At 38.0% G+C, this 17785-nt stretch overlaps 1 protein-coding gene across 2 annotated transcripts in view; it reads left to right on the top strand.

Moving 5' to 3' along the window:
* GUCY2C (guanylate cyclase 2C) overlaps nt 1-16489 on the top strand; it is a 44529-nt gene extending 28040 nt beyond the window's left edge. The window contains exons 17-28 of one of the 2 annotated variants that reach the window (XM_063155906.1): nt 165-297; nt 2083-2220; nt 6193-6281; nt 6998-7089; nt 8649-8807; nt 10176-10368; nt 10767-10941; nt 11857-11955; nt 12729-12823; nt 13438-13514; nt 15316-15415; nt 15505-16489. In XM_063155906.1, coding sequence (XP_063011976.1) covers nt 165-297; nt 2083-2220; nt 6193-6281; nt 6998-7089; nt 8649-8807; nt 10176-10368; nt 10767-10941; nt 11857-11955; nt 12729-12823; nt 13438-13514; nt 15316-15415; nt 15505-15576 — 1422 coding nt within the window. In that variant the 3' untranslated portion in view covers nt 15577-16489. Of the gene's footprint in view, nt 1-164; nt 298-2082; nt 2221-6192; nt 6282-6997; nt 7090-8648; nt 8808-10175; nt 10369-10766; nt 10942-11856; nt 11956-12728; nt 12824-13437; nt 13515-15315 lie in introns of both variants that reach the window. The other variant, XM_063155905.1, reaches the window with a different exon arrangement.
* The last annotated feature ends 1296 nt before the right edge of the window (nt 16490-17785 follow it).

Below are 17785 nucleotides of genomic sequence, written 5' to 3' on the forward strand. Positions count from 1 at the left end.
ATAATATGAAAGGGAATTGTGATTTATGCATATCCATTGCAGATGAAGTCCATCTAATTACTTGCACAGATACTATGCTAATATTCACATTCTTGTTGAGTCTGGTAACATCTGAGTGTCCCACATGTAGTTATGCTTTCTTTCTCTTTTATTCTCAACCACAGGGAATGTCTTATCTGCACTCAAGCAAAACTGAAGTCCATGGTCGACTCAAATCCACAAACTGTGTAGTAGACAATCGCATGGTAGTGAAGATCACTGATTTTGGCTGTAATTCAATTCTGCCTCCAAGGAAAGGTAAAAAAAAATGCCTGTCTGGACTCTCCTTCACAGTTTCCAACCCAGTGGAATTTTCTCATCTTCATAACCAGTAGGGTCTAATTACGTCTTGTACACAGTAGAAAACAATGCAACTTTGATTCATATTATAGCAGCCATTATATGTTTTTAACTTGAATAGCACAATGGAAGAATTACTAGCAGACAGTGTGAGAACAAGGAAAGATGAATATTCAGCTTTTAGTTTAGAAAACAGAGATTTCACCTGTGATTGAGATGTGAGAAACATTTTCAGTATCCAAGTCCTTCATGCAAACAGCTCTTTTCAGCAGTAGTACTGAAACTGTGTGAAGAAAAAAAAAAGAGTTAATTTACCATAAATCTTGTAATTGACTAGATACATGTGTTACCACAGTGCTCTGTGGTATCATTTAAACAGTAACAGACATGACTCTGATAATCCTTGAAAAAATCTGTATTGATATCTGATGATAACTCTGTTTCTTATTCCTTAGTTAGGAATCTCATAATATATGCTCAGCCAGATTGAAATAATATTAATAGCTTTTCTCTTCATTTTCTATTCACCTCACATTCATAGAATATTTCTGTAAAATAGAACACTCATTTCTACTCATCTTTTCCTTCTTACTTGATCTGGAGTGAAAAGATGAGCCCATCTGAAATTATGTCATATGAGTATGCAGAGTAGAGCTTGAGATATAATAAACACAGCACTGTGCTGCAACTGCAACATATGACCTGAAAAGAAACTGGTTGCAACAGGTTTGCAGAAAATTTTTACATTTAGACACAAACGTACTCAAGAGTAGCAATAAGAACATTAAAAAGGACTAAGAAAAGTTCACTGAACATAAATGTTCTATTATTTCTTCATTTTAAAATTTTAATTTTTAAATTTTTATTATTAGTATTAGTATTAGTATTACATTGTAATGTATTTATCTTCTTTTATTGCTTGTAAACAGACTCAAAATTTCTGGCTACTCAGTCTATGTCCTTGATGAAAACTCAGTGTTTCACAAGAGATCCACAGATTTATTGTGGTTGGATGTTACAGCCTAATATCATAACACTGTCTTCATGGTCACTGTGTTCAGGTCTCTGTTATGTCACCAGCATGTCACAGCTGTTGTACCATGGCAGCATTCTGGTTTTGAGGTACAGCGGTGCTCATTGCACTAGAAATACAGATTAATAATTTCTGTAGAAGGCAAGTAGTTATGAGCAGGTAATATTATGCCAGACTCAAAAGCACTTGAAAATTATTTCAATAGCTTCATGATATCAAGGTCATTGGGAAATATTGCTGCCTTTTTATCAGACACTGTGTATAAAAACTCCTTGCACCTCCTAGCTCAATAATTTACGGCTCAGAGTATTTTTATTATAGCACTGGCACTCCTTGGTCTTATCCAGATACATAGGCTACTTCTAAGAAGCCTTTGACACATAGCTAAGAAGAGCAAGTTCATTGCCAATAAACATAACTTTTCTGAAGGTGTAAGAGTCTGCATCTACAGTGGAAAGTAGCAGGGTCAGCAAATCCCAGAAAATTGAAAACTACATCCGAGTTTTATCTAACCTGAATTGATGTCAGCTTCTCAAGAAAAGTGCTAAAGTAGGAAATCCAAAATACCAGTGGGCTCTGGATTGGATATGAAAATAGTAAAAGGAAATATCATTATAGCCAGTGGATGGTCTGAGAAGGATCACCCTTTTTTGCAATTGCTTCTCTCCTTTCCCCTTTGCATCATCCTGCATTGACATCTGTATCTTCAGACCTGTGGACAGCTCCTGAGCATCTCCGGCATGCTGATGCATCTCAGAAGGGTGATGTGTACAGCTATGGGATCATTGCCCAAGAAATCATCCTACGCAGAGAGACCTTCTACACCAAACACTGGTGGGACAACAGAGGTAATTCCACTGGTTTCCCGTCTATTGCAGCCTTCTGGGATGGTTGTAGCTGTAGCTGGTCCATTCTCCATGTTTTGTGAAAGGCACTGTCTCTGATAACTGCTTGAACAGCTGCTCCTTTCTCTGTGGTGAATGAAGAGCCTGTTTGAAGGATCTCACTCTGGGCACAAGTGTCCCTTCTTCTGTAACTAAAGTTTGCATTGAGTTTTCTTGCCCTTTCTTTTCCTTCTCACCTGGAGCCCAGCATTACGGAAGTTAACATTATACAATGCTGTCCAGACTTACTGTAACATTTAAAGCACAAAGATTTTTCTATTTTGACTTAGAAACAACATGTAATATGCCATTTATTTTAGGCAGCATAAATCAGCATTGTCAACACAGAAAAACAAAAACTCAGCTGCATGACACAAGAACAGTTGGCATTTAAAAACTGGCAATTCAGACTTCATTCAAGCTGGTTATAATTAACTTTAGCAATTTAACTTCTGTCAGAAAAATCATCTCCTCCTGTAGTGCATCTATTAAACCCTGTATTGTGCATTTTGGGACATTGTTTTTGAGTAGCTGTTGTGGTTTTAAGCCCAGCTGGGAATTAAGCAACATGCAGCCACTTGCTCAACCTCCCCTCTCTACCGTCCTTCCCCCTGGTGGAATGAGGAGGAGAATCAAAGTAAAAGTTACAGGTTGAGATAAGAACAGTTAAATAATCAAAAATAAAGTAGCCTCTCACTGGCAGGGGACCTAAAACAAGTTTAAAAAAAAGTCCTTGGTTTAGGATAAATACAGCTTAGCAAAATACCAAAACATCAGTGTGTTACCATTCTTATTCCAAAATCAAAACACAACATGCTGACAGTTTCTGAGAAGAAATTAACTAGCCTAGCTAAAACCGGGACAATATCCACCCCTATCCGGCCCAGTCAATCCCAATTCCCAGAATCCAGGCATTATTATGTACTAAAACTGACAGAGAAACATGTGTGGGTTTGGGATTTTCCTAGTGACTAACAACAGTTACTAACAACAAATTTAGACATAGCCTTTACCTCTGAGTCATTCTGTTAGATCCGCCTCACATTTGTTAAAACACCTAGAGCAGCAGCTCAACAACCTAATAGCCCTTTTACTGAGTCACTTTTGAGAATAATTTCTGGGGCACGTTCATCATCCTACACTACCACAAATCTGTGTTCATGTTTGGGGAAACACAGTTTTTGACATCACCAACTCTATAATAGAAATGTAGATCTAATGGAGATCAGAAATATCTGTTCTCCTGAAAACAAACTGTTCAGGATTCCATGCTTAATGAAAGGTAGAGAAAATAAGGCCTTTCTATTCCTATTTCTTAGGAATAGGCAGGCACAATCCTTACGAATGCAAGAATTTTACAAATATTGCCAACATGGAGAAAGTGCAATGCCCTGCCTTGCTCATTTTGACTTGTGAAGCAAATCTATAGCAAACTACATTCTTTTAATGGCTTGTTGAGCATTTGCAATCTTTCTGTGTTGTGTTAATGGTATTAAGTTAGCCTCAGACATAGTGTTTCTTTGCTTTTCTGAGATGTGGTGGCATCCTCACTGCTCTGTTTTTGACCCTGGCTAACACAGCCAGAACCTGGTTCTTTGTTTTATCTTTGACCTGTATCTTAATGCTGTATTCTGTCTCTTTGGAAAGACTGTCCCTTTCAAACAGCAAGAGGGCAATCCATGGAATTTAAAGATTTTGTAGCACCTAAGCTAGGTACCTAACAGCACCTAAGTGATGTTGCTGGAGATGGTTACATATTAGCATGTGAGGTAAAACAACAAGAAATTTACTAGACGTGAAATCTGTTTGCTAAATCTGGGTCCACTGTAACTTAAAAAATAATCTGCTTTGTAAATTTCAGATGAAATTTTACATTTTCCATTCACCAAGGAGATTGTTTTCTCCACAAAATCTTTTTTCTATAAAAGCATTATTAGATGTTTAAGATACACATTGCTGGTTGAATGGCTTCTGGTATTATTCTTGACTTTTGTTTATGCAAGTTGAGTAAAATATGTTCATCAGTTCATCAAATTTCATGTAACAGAAAGGAATTCGTTTTATTACATATTGCTGAAGTGGCTCCTCATTTAAATGCCTGATTCATTCATTAGCCAAGATGAGCAAGACAGTGAACCAACTTATTCAAACACTTCTGCATTTTGCTTGTGGCGTCATCTAACTTTGGAAGACAGTAGCTTAAACTTGGGGTGACCAATAATTTACAAATGTCCAAGATAAAAAGAGGGGGAAAAGTACCAAATTAGATTCAGTGGTAGTGGACGAAGAAATGTCCCTGTTGTATGTTAGATTCATTTGGTTTTTAAGTCACAAGAGAAACTCTTTCAATGTCTAGGCTATCAGAAGTTAGTCTCTGCAAATTAAAAGACATTATATTAATATTTCAGGATAACTGATATAACTGCTTCTGCAGGCTTAAATGGCACTAGCAAAGATTGTGTTCAGACTTTAAAAGACTTATTTTAAAAAACCCCATACCTGAGCTCCATCCACCAACTTCGCAAAATTAAACTCTCAGTTAGTCTGTGAGCCAATTTTCTCAACATGAAAATATGTATCAATCAACTTAATGTAGAATAATATTGCTGCTAATGAGAGAGAAGAAGTCCCATTACAGGTATACAGAACTGGATTTCTAATGTGTAGAAGTAGGTCATAGTCCTTTTCACTGACACCTCTGCAAGAAGCTGTTCCCCATCTGGTTACTCCACTCTTCTCAGAAACACCTCATTCACTGCTCAAGACTGTGAAGTCTTGCCACGTACCAATGCTCAATTCAAGCTGCCTTTCTTGTCCACTACTTTCTGAGTAATTGCAGTGTTGCTAATAGGTACTGTTACTTCCTCTCTCAGGTGTGTGTCCAAGCATGGAAAGCCAGCACATTCCTTCTGCAACATGAGCCCTACATAGACTTTCTTGTCTCTTAGCCCACAGAAGACTTCTCAGCAGTTTCTCCCCTCTATAGCATTTGGGAGACTCAAGTTTCCTGCTCCTTCTCTAGTCTGTAATTTCTGTACCAAAAAGGCAGAAGCTGCTGTATCATTTTGATGTGATCATGCACATTGGCATGTTTAGGCATCTGTAGCTGCCCTAGACCAGTGCAATTATAGATCTTCCTCATGTCATTATATGCTTCCTTCAGTAAAATTGTATCCAAAATATAATCAGACATTATTAATATAAATTATCTGTTCTGATTCACAAATCCTTTTTAATTTCCCTTAACTCCAGAGGTTAAAAATTACTTCTCTTTTTTAAATACCTTCCTTTCCCTGGAATTCTTGAAGTTTGCAGGAAAAAGACAAAGGAAGATGTTTTTGCTTTAGCTCTCTCTTACTGTGCTTAAATTGAGTTGTGCAAATGCAGCCTGATTTTGATGTGTTCAGAGTCCAAATAACTTTCATAGAATGGGTTTTATGACTAGGAGTACAAATGAGTTAACAAATGCAATGCTTTTAACCCATTTATATGAATAGCTTAGTTTTAAGGAAGTTAAGCATGTGCAGGATGATTTGAACTGCTCTAATGAGCAGCGTATGTCTCCACACTTTTGATCAAGTTGCAATGGGCTTTTCTCATTGTTTTTGACTATAATTATACTTCATGCTGAGAAGCACACTAATAATGCCCAACATTCATTTGGGAAGATGCCATAACCACAGTGTCTACTGTGACCAGTAAATACTCATGTACATTTCTATTTGTTTTGCTTTCAGGGACCTTCAAGCCAACCTTTTTTGGTCTTGTGCCATATATTTAGAAAAGCTTCAAAGTTGAAATTCACATCAAAATGAGGGAACTGTGCTCAAGAGTTCTGTTTGTACAGTACCTTGTAACATCATAGACTGCTATAGACAATGACAATGTCCTTTTTATGTTTTTTTGTTTAAAACTTTGATATTTTTTGTGTACTAGAGAAACTTTACAGAGTGGAGAACTGCAAAGGAGCAAAGCCTTTCCGACCAGACCTGACCTTGGAAACAGTGGGAGAAAGACAGGCAGAAGTAAGCTAATAATTAACAAAGCCATTTTCTGGGTGAAGAGTGGAAGCCCTGGCCAAACTAAAGCCTATGATCATGGGAAGGTGGAAGCTATGCTTTTTATTCCAAAGGCCCTAACTTGTCAGAAGAAATTGCATTCTATAGTTGTTAGCAGCAATGTGGAATACGAGTAATGGAAATTATTTCACTGGAAACAAATAGACATTTATGCTCTCACTCTTCTGACCTATTTTAGGTATCTTTGAGATGGGATGAATTACACCTCAAGTATACCTCTTTTCACTGGTGTAGTCCCTATGCCTTCTTGCGTGGATGAAAATGTCTGTGTTGTAGATATTCACATATTCATCAATCAGCCTCATTCTTTTTGGCTGAATCACCAGTTTCAGAAAAATCCCAAACATGGGATATTAGAAATTACCACAGCATTTACCACCATGTCAGTAACTGTGTCTGACACCAGTCTACAAGACTGGATCCATTCACTTGCCTTTCATTTGTATATTGCAAATTTGAGTTAAGATCATGTCAGTAGTCATCACAGAGTTGAGATGCCTGCAATGAGTGTTCTAACCATAGGTTCAAGACAGTTAGTCACACAATTTAATATGTTGCTAGTCAAGAATAACCAGAAATTCCATAATGAACTAGTGCTGTTTAGCACTACTCTGTCAATATCCATTACTCAGGTAGACTTTTCCTTAAATTTTTGTTTGAAGGTATATACACTAGTGGAGAACTGCTGGGAGGAAGATCCAGAGAAAAGGCCTGACTTTAAGAAAATTGAGAGTACTCTGGCTAAAATATTCAGGTGAGTAGCAGGGGCTTTTTGTAAGATGCTCCAAACTCCTCTTCTATTAGAAAGCTCATATTTTAAAGTGTGTAAATTGATATGATTATGATTCAGTCAGTGAAAACCCTTAATGCCTTCATTTAGGTTCTCTTCTATTCTTTGGCAGAAAAGTAGGTGAGCATGTGTATATGTTATGTATGCATACACCTGTGTACAATTTCCTAGTTGAGTAAGGGTGAGGTGATCACCATACTTCAGATTGGTACATTATGAAAGTAGCAAGCTGGATAGTTAGGGATTTTTACCAATCAAGTAATTCTGTCCTTATCTCAAGTCAAGAGTTGGATAGTGACTCATGTAATTTAAGTTTTGGTAAATGAATGCACATAGATGTTTGAATGATGATTTGAAAGTTTGGATGGTTCCAAATTAAGCTGACTAGAAATGTTGAGTTGTAACACACAAGTATTAATTACAGGGCTTTGGTGGTACAGAGCTTTGTGGGGAAATAATAAGGCTGACAGCTGGATAAACCCAGTGGGGTTACACAGGCCTTCCACCTGGACAATGCTGCATTGTTCCTGCAGAACATTGGTCTGAATTAATTATTTCAATGACCAAACCATGAGCTTTTAATCACTTCTCCTGGGACATTGCTTCCAGTTTTTAAGGCTCTCCCAGTCAACAAACCCCAACAGCACCATTTTACATTTTACATGGGCAGGACAGCTGTACTATGCATAGCAATGTATCAGCTGAATAAACTTTCTGCAGCTGAATATAAAGGTCTCCTGGTTCAGCTCCTAAGCCTTCATCCTACAAAAGCAAAGAGGTTACCTCTTGTCACATGCAATATGGGTGGGTCTAAGATGATGAATCCCTGATACAAAATTTGTTTGAAGTAAGAGTGATTTTGAAGTCCTGTTGGATACAATACTAATCTGACTCTTCCAGTCAGTCTGGTACCAATTACTTTCAGATGGCTTTGGTGAGTGCAGGCTGCCCAGACAAACATGGGTTTGAGTGGCTCATGTTACCACACTTCTGTGTCCACGTGTTAGTATGCTTGAGTCTGCAGGATTTTGTGAGTAAAATTAGCCCTGGGGCTGTTCATTGTTCCACTGTATTCTTTGTTCTTCTAAACAGACAGCCCCAAATTGTCTAAATTCTTCTGCTGCAGTCCCCATCTAAACATTATGTGCAGTTTTCTACCTACTATTTTTAGCTTCCTATCAGAATCTGAGCTTCCCAATTACTTTTTATAAATGAATGTTCCTGGGTTACCTAAGGTAATCTGGAATAGATAATATATTAGCAGGGTTAGGTGATTGAAGGGTGCTTTAAGAATTACCAGCTCCAACTGACAAGTGTGGATTATAGACTTTCAATTCATCTACATAAGGCCTCCAAGCAAACAAAAGAATGACACACTTGAGGCACTTTGCACTCTAACTACAGGGAAGTCAAACACCGGAGAAGTTGTCTGCTGCTGCTTTTTGGCCTCCTTTTAACTGCTCTCAACAATGTCCATCTATCAGTCTTTCTTCTTGACTCCTGTGTAATTCTGTTATTTGCAGTAATTTCCATGGCCAGACCAATGAAAGCTACATGGATACCCTGATCCGGCGTCTACAGCTGTACTCCCGGAACTTGGAACACCTGGTGGAGGAAAGGACAGAGCTGTACAAAGCGGAGAGAGACAGAGCAGACAGGCTTAATTTCATGTTACTTCCAAGGTAACTGGCCAGGAGGATTTTTGCTGGCATTTTATTTACATACATATGATTATTGCAGAGTAGCGGATGGGATTAATGTTTATGTTCTATTTTCTTCCCATCTAATCTAATCCTGAGAGAAAAGAAAGAAGAAGCAGCTGTCCCTGAGCTCTCCACTCTATGGTAGAGTTTCATGCCAAGATGGTATTGGGACCCATTATCTTGCTCAACATTTCTTCATGCACGGGATCCCCCTTTCCAGCCCTAGCCTCTCTTTCACTGCCTTCCAGGGAACACAGGTCTACAGTGACCCCACATCACAGAGCTCTGCTCTGCCAGTTAGAAGGAGTGTCTTCAGCTGAAGAGCACTGAGTGGAGTCCAGCTTCAGGCTGGGGTTTAGCAATGCAAGAGAGGGGCTGAGATTGGCTGGGCCATACTGGGTTAGATGGATTCTTTGGAATATGCTATAGGATAAGTGTTATTGACATTCTAATATTGGCAATACCAGTAATTTTGGTATTGCGCACATTTGGAATAGTAAAACTATCTTGGTATGTCATTACTAGTTTAAAGGGTATTTCAGTAGTCAAGTTATTGATTTTATGACTCATCAGCAAAAAGAAAAGTAAAAAAAAAGTGTGTGTTGAATACAGTTTTGGGGGAAATCAAAAACGATCTGACTGTATAGATAGTTCAACAAGGAATTCATGTCTCCTTCCACTCTCTGTTGTTCCTATCAGTCTGCTACCATTTCATTGTAGATGGAACACAGCACTGTGCAAAACCTATAATTTTCTGGGTCTCTTTCAGTTCTTCTCTTCTTGTATCACCACTAGGAACAGATATTTCCCTGGATTTAGAATTGCAAAAAAAAGAAGGTCCCTCTTGAATAGACATTGACTATCATGGTATTGAATTTTTCTTCCATAAATTACCAGACTAAGATATCTCTTCTGAAATCAGGATGAGTTGATGTAATTATTATAATGAAATTACTTCTGTGCTGGGAAAACAGAAAAATATGTCTGTTCTTACTTATTGTATGGGTAGAATGTAGTCTACATATCAGGAAGTTCAGAATTTCAGTTTTAAATTTGACTCAATATCCCTGTTTCTGACCTTAACCAAGAAGCTCAGTTGCCTGGGTCTCAGTTTCCTCATGACTGGATGTTGAAAGTCTGTAGTGCATTAATTACCATTAGTAAGTGCTTTGAGGTCCCTGGCTGAAAGGCATTATGGGCATCTAAAATGTGATTACAATGGCAGTTTTCAGCAAACTATTTAATGTTTCCTACACAGAAAGCAATACTGCAATTAGGTTGCATTAAAAAATACCTTTAATAGTGAACCCTAGTCATCTGTGTTCCTGCCTTCTTTTATTTCCACAGGCCAGTGGTAAAGTCTTTGAAGGAGACTGGCCTGGTAGAGCCAGAGCTGTTTGAAGAAGTCACCATCTACTTCAGTGACATTGTTGGCTTCACCACGCTCTGCAAATATAGCACCCCTATGGAGGTGGTAGATATGCTCAACGATATCTACAAGAACTTTGACCACATTCTTGACCATCATGATGTTTACAAGGTAATTAGCTCTGTACTTCTGCTAATTTACAACCAGTGGACACACAAATCAAATTGCATGATGTGGTAGATTTGGGAATCTGTCTTCTAAGCAAAGCAAAAGAAAGAAAAACAGGTCATATTCAAATGATTACTTCATTTAAATATGCTTTCAGTGTGCCTACTTATACCAAATTTCCTACAGTAGGTGGTCAGACATTCATTAATTGGAATGCTGGATATAGTCATAAACACTTATATACCCAAATGATGTCAGCTACCTTAAACTAAAAAAATCCTGTTCTCAGGGGAAGACATGTTTAGTCATGATCAAGAGGATCTGATAAAATCTTTCTGCTTTTAAATAAAGATGTACTCTTCTATGTCTGGAAATAGTGAGTTCTGATTTTATTTCCACAGGTGGAGACCATTGGTGATGCTTACATGGTGGTAAGTGGTTTACCGAACAGGAACGGCAACCGGCACGCTGTGGACATCTCCATGATGGCTCTGGACATCCTCAGCTTCATGGGATCTTTTGAACTGAGACATCTGCCAGGGCTGCCTGTTTGGATTCGCATTGGAATTCACTCTGGTACACAGTAATGCTGTAATTGTCTGGTTTTGCACAGAATTAACACCCATACAAGATCGGGTAATACACCATACACAGTGCTGATACCACAGCACTCCTCATGAAGAATCAGGTTGAAAAAATGTTTATAGAGGAAGAGTAACAAGAGTAAATAAGTCACTCTTTTGCTCCTGCTGCAGTGAAATAGCTCATAGCCATTAATTCACAGCCTAAGTCAGTAGCTAGCATGAGCAACAGCCACTGTTCCTGGTGTGATTAAACCAGTTGTATCAAATAGCCTTCACAGATTATTTCTCTCTGACTGAAGGGGAGATCAGTCATGGCCAGCTATGCTTATCTAGGCAAAAGATGAAAGCCTGTATTTTGTGCTTTTGGAGCAAAACTTTTTTTGAGTCTGTGTGGGACTTAATGTTTTAATTTATCTATAAAAATACTTTTTGTCAAAGGGGAACTCCAGATAGCACAACAACTTTGGGAAATTCCTCAACCACTTCAACACCAACTGCCAGGGGAGGAACACATCAGAGAAAGTGACTGAGGCACTGGGAAGCCTCTTGAGGCACTACTATTCACCCTTGCAAAATAAAGCTTATTCTATTTTTCTCTTGCTTCCAAACATGACAGTTAATAAATGTACTTCTTTTTTTCTGCACAGAAATTCTACTTAAATACAATTAACACTGTGCAGCTGTGTACTTTTTATCATATTATTATATTATGCAAGAATAACAGAGCTAGGCTTGGTTTGTAGTGGGAGACCACAAGATACTGTGGGAAATGAGGTAGAAAGTACTGCCATTGGTGAGGAATGCAGAGTTCCCCCAGGCATTGCAGTGCTTTGCAGCAATGAGACACCTGCCGAATAAATCAAGTCTCTTGATTCACCCTTTTTACCTCTCTGCATGCCATTTGCAGGTCCGTGTGCGGCTGGTGTGGTTGGAATAAAAATGCCTCGTTACTGTTTGTTTGGAGATACAGTAAACACAGCTTCGCGGATGGAATCCACAGGCTTGCGTAAGGAGTTAATTTTAGCTATCAGTGTAACAGGACCAAAGGCTATTGGTTATTTGTGACTGAAGTGTCTGTTTCCAGATGAGAAGAATACATTATCAGCTTGCAGAAGTTTTAAGGACAAAGAAGCCATATTTGTTTTGATTATCAATTATTTAATTGTCCAGTGTGACAGTGGGCACTTCACTGGGCAACGAAGAGTTGTTCCCTGTTCATGCTTCAGTGCTGGTAACAGGGAGTTTGTAGGCTGGTTCACTGCCTGAGTTCCTTTGGAAGATACGATACTTATGTGTCTGGAATTTCATTTTACTCTATGAACCATAGCTTTTAGTTTGACCTAGAATTGTATTACAGCTTTGTTGTGTAAATATATTGACTCTGTATTTTAAGTTGAAGCAATTATGTCATCAACTTCTCCATTAGGGAACTGTGGCAAGAGCCAGTTTTTCCTCCTTCTGCCTAGTGTCTTCACATAAGCATTCCCTATATAGGTCACTCACAATTACTCTTTTCCCTTTTGACATCTAACTACTACAGATACCATTGTCACCTGTATTTCAGATCAAGGGCTGTACCAGCTATTCCTGCCTGGATATGCTCTGTAGTGCAGTCAGAGTTTTCATACAGCAGTGTAATTACTTCTCATTTAATTTGGCTCTCAGAATTTATGATGATAACAATTGAAGGAGCTTCTGTTATAGCACCAGTTTTCACATATGCTTAATATATGTGAGATGTTTCCAGGCTGAGCTTTCATTGTCTCTTTATTTTTTTAGCGTTAAGGATTCATGTAAGTGGTTCTACAATTAACATCCTGAAAAGAACAGACTGCCAATTCCAGTACGAAGAGAGAGGAGAAACGTATTTGAAGGTAACCTTTACCATGTGCAATCATGAACACAGAGAAGAGGAATTTAAAAAAGCATTGTATAGCTGAGAGTACCCCAGAACTCAATTAACAGCTGGGGAACAAGGATTACTGATCAAAATAGGTATTACGGTCTCTAGTGGTTGAAGACACTTCTATAAAGACAATTCAGGCAATGAAAAGCTCTCTAATTCATAAATTAAAGCAACATAAAGATGTGGAGAATAAATGAAACATACCATGTGGAACAGAAGATTGTAGAATGAAGTCATCTGCTGAAAGGGAAGCTGAATATAGTGTTAATTTGTTCATGCTCTAATATCTACCAATCCATTTATTTCAATCTATTCTACTTGTCTGTCCTTGGGAGTTGATGGCAGGCAGCACAGCTCACCTCTCCCACAGTTTGTGTCTCAGGTCATGGAACAAGGAAGTGAGAGTGCAGCCGCATCTGCCCCATTCTTCTTCTCACATCTAATTTGTAATCCTTTGCTGTCAGCATCAGTTACTGAAAATAAGCAAAGGCAAACATGGCAATATGCAAGAGAGCATTATTTAAGTAAATTAACTACAGGAAATTGCATTCTAATCCCAAAATTGTGCTTTCTCTTCTTTAGGGCAGAGGAACAGAAATTACCTACTGGTTGACGGGTACTGAGGACAAGAAATACAATCTCCCAACACCTCCTTCTGTGTAAGATGTTTTTTTATGTGAAAAGGGAGGAGAAATTCCCATTCTTTGCACTTTAGCCTTTATTGTTTCTCCTTGGCACTTGTGGATTTTTTATATCATTGAATTTGCCTCCAGTTGTTAGAGGCTTGATAGTGTATAAGCATATAAACATGTAAATATTCATTACATGGGACTGTGTGTGTGCTGAAGGTTGTCTATATAAATCTTTAGCAGGTTCTTTGCCTTGGAAATGTTCTAAGACATACAGGACAAGTTGCTGATGTGATAAAAGCAAGAGATGGACAGGAAAATTAAAAAAATAAAATTCCCACAAGTTAAGTCCTAATGGCACCTGTGTGTCACACTACAGGAAGAGGATAACCACAATTGAGTGTGCAGCTCTGTTGTGCCTGTGAACTCTTGTGGAGGAATTTGTAAGAGGAATGAAACTTGCAGGATTTCAAGCACTATTCTGCTACAAGAGGTGGACAAAGTTACTGTATACTGCACAGGGATAAAGCCTTTAAAAATTAAACAAGAGATTACTTTCTAACATTTAGAGAAGTTATCAGTAAAAAAAAAATGAAGTTGATATTTTGGAGCTGAGCCATCATTTTGCATTAGAATTGAATAAAATGTAGCAATAGTGGAAGTGATGTTTTTGAGCAACTATGCAAAATTGAACTCAGGAAAACTTGTTGCATTTTCTTAGGGTATATTTTGCATATAAGTACCTCTTTATTTCCTGCAAACTCACTAAATGTAGAAGTTCCTCATTTTCTGCTCTTAACACCTGGGCACAGTTGCTCTTCAATAAGTAGGAATTTGTTGCCATCCGCTTTGAAATGGCAATGTTTCCTTACAAATTGAAGTAATGATATTGTAAATTGGTGTTTGCCAGATACAGGGATCCCTTGTCCTGAAATGCATAAGTAAATGTTACAGCTTGCTCCTGGCTGTAAGTTTTGAGTCTCACAGTGTGTCCTTTGCACAAATAAATTTCTCAGTCCATTTATTCCCTAAGAGAAAAGAGGAGATTAAGTGGAATATGAGGGTTTTCTCAGGGTATTTGCAAAACAGAAATAATCAAATTTTTAATCTGCTACAGAATCTCATGAACTTTGTTGTTTTTTAAAATGGAAAGTACAAGAGTCTGGGCTGAGCAGGAAATACTGTCAAGACTACCTCATGATACATCTCTTTTGTAAATTCAGAACTGCTTTTTTAAAATTAATATGATCTGTTGAGACTATTAGAATTATTGAATTGGCAATCTTCTGCAATTCAACAATTTAAAGTACCTCTTGAGCTGTAGCACATGATGCTTTTGTTTTCACTTCTTCATATATGATTGCCCCTTAAAAATTGTCATATGTGGGGTACTCCAGCAAAAGCCAAATACACTGAAGAAGTTTCTGAAACAATGGCAACTCTATTACTGAAGGCCACCTGAAGTTGAATAGTTAAAGTCCTGGTGCCATAAAGTAATGATATCGAAAGCTACAAACTATTTTGATTAGGATTGAATTGGTGTCTTCCTTTTTGTGCAAGTGATCATGACTTTTTAAGGTCAATAATGACACAGCTACCGACCTCTTGTGCAAAGACACTGATCCATACTATCTGGAAAAATCACATGAAAATCCTTCTTCTGTTCCTAAATTCAGAAGCCGAATTTGTCCTGTCCCCACTTTTTATCAGTAGTGTGTGAATAACATTAAGATTAACATGGCAATAGAAATGTTTAAAAATCTCTGGCGACCTGAGGATCACCAAAAACGTGTGAATCACTGAATTTTTTTCCCCATCCTGTTGATTTCAGGGAGAATCAGCAGCGGTTACACGATGACTTAGCAGAGATGATAACCAACAGTCTTCAGAAAAGGGAAAATGAAGGATCCAAGGCACAGGAGCTTTCGCGGGTAGGTAGCCACCGATCAGGTACCCTGGAATACCTGCAACTGGTCAGCACAGAGAATTTTACCACTTATATTTAAAACTGGATATCTAGCATGACTCAAAAAGCTACAGCAACTCTCTGGACAACTTCATGTGGAGGCTGGAGGCTTGTAGACACAATTAGAGGAAAAAGAAAACACCTTTTCAAGAGTCCTTTTTACCATCCAACCTGCTATCCGTAAATCAAACTGCTCCTCACTGAAATTGTTGGGTGACTTTGTTAGGACACATGCAGCACGATTTGAGGTAAATGGAAATATTTGCACTCGAGTCTGGAAAATAGTGGGGGGTTTTGTTTTAGTTATTTTTTTTTAAATTGTGATAGTCTGTTCAATAATCCACTCCTGAAAATATTCACAGGAAAACCGTAATTTGTCATGATCTTTAGATGTTGTATTTAATTTGTAATTTTTATGTGAAGATAGATTTGGTGTAATATATTTGAAAATATAATGAAATATATCATATGTATAATGTGAATATGTTGCTCTTTTGCTTCTTCTGCTATTTTCCTCTGTGTTTCACATGTTTTCTTGAATCAAGCTGACTTTGTTCAAGAGACAACACTTCTGTTATTTACATTGGGAGATTATTCCAGAAGTATGGTTTGTAAAGTTTAGCTGAATCTCCTGGGCCTGAAAAATGAAACTCATTCATACAAAACAAGACACTTTCATATCTTTTCACTACTTCTGCTTCTGCCCCCAAACCAGAAGTGAAACAGAAATTAAGGAAATAAAATTATCTGGATTTCTTAACCTCAGACCTTTGCAATTCAACTTTTTTTTACTGTAAAGCAAATTTTACTCAGATGACTCATTCTTCAACTGACACCATGGTACTGGTATTAATAAACAGCTTTAACAAGCAACAAAAGCACAGGGGTCACATGTAAAAGAAAATCAGCATTCACATGAAGAAATAACATCTAGTGAGTGAAGAATATCTGCTTTTGCAAGGGCCTTTAGTGCATTGTTGGCTTTCAAAGCAGAACTACTTCCAGCATTGTCAAATATTGGTCAGTATTCAGCAATAAAACTGGTGCAAATTCATTATTTTATAGTTTTGAACAGCATTTTTGCTCAACTAAACAACATAAAAAGAATTAAAAGAGAGCAATCCAGTTGCCTCTGTTTTTTCTTTCTAAGAGAAGCTGGCTTTGTAAGAACATACACACGTTAAAAGAGCAATATAGATGTAAATAGATCTGAAGTGCAAAGATTACTGGAAAAATTCAATAATGAAGTTCTGTAGGGCTTATACTCTTATCTAACAGATGTATATTCCTACACTCAGGAACATGATACAGACAAATAACAGAAAGTGTGTACCCAACAGTCACAGCTTTCACATGATATATAACCAATCTGAAACTCAAACTGGCATTAATACCATACCATCCGCAGTGTCCTAATGGAAACATTCATTGGGGTGAGGATAGAAAAAAAAACCCAAAAACCCTGATGAGCTAAAACTGGTATGTATTGAAAAGAGTATGAGTACAATAAAAATATAAAGTTTGCTATTTCCTACCTCGTGGTGCCAATCCACAAGCTTTGTCTCTTTGTCTGTGTTTTTGAGCATGACTGCTGGGCTACTGGGCACTGCTGGGCTATTCTGGTTGCTGTGGCTGGAACACTCAGCAAGTGGAGCTGTATTGTAGTGACAAATGCTGGACTCGTCAAGCCTGAAGATGACCACTATGATTACCCCAAGCAGAGCCGTTCTGATCTTTGAAGTGATACAAGTGACCTACTTTCTCTTTTTAAAGAAGAGTTTTATGGGTTCCTTGACACCCCTGAGATACAAATTATTTTAGAGCATGTCTGCTGACATTGATTGAGAAAATTACTTTTTACAAGTGCTTAGTTTTCAGCAGCCCTTCTCTTTCCAGTGTTCTTCAGACAATACATTTTGTATCATTTTGTGAAGAGAAATAGGTACCTTAGCAATGAGTTGATGGACCCATCTTCTGGTAGATTTTTCACATGATTTTGTCCCTGCACGTATCTGTTACCTACACACCACAATAAAATCAACACTGACTACCCTTTTAAAAATCCTGGTTTCTGGTTTGAATGTCTGTTTTTTCCTTCTCTCTAAGTGAAAAGTAACCCAGAACAAAGTGGTGATAGGTACGGAAGGATCCCTGCAGCCTGGTGACACAGTGCTCTTACCCAGGGCTTGGGGCCAAGGCTTACTACTTGGCCTGAACTGGTTGGCATGTGATCGTGTTATATGGGGCTATTACAGGCACCGGTATCAAATTCAAACTGTCTTAAACAATTACTGAAACACAAAGTACAAATAATGGCCCTTTTCAGATAATGGCA

The sequence above is a fragment of the Melospiza melodia genome, chromosome 4 (genome assembly GCF_035770615.1).
Source record: "Melospiza melodia melodia isolate bMelMel2 chromosome 4, bMelMel2.pri, whole genome shotgun sequence".
NCBI classification, from domain to species: domain Eukaryota; kingdom Metazoa; phylum Chordata; class Aves; order Passeriformes; family Passerellidae; genus Melospiza; species Melospiza melodia.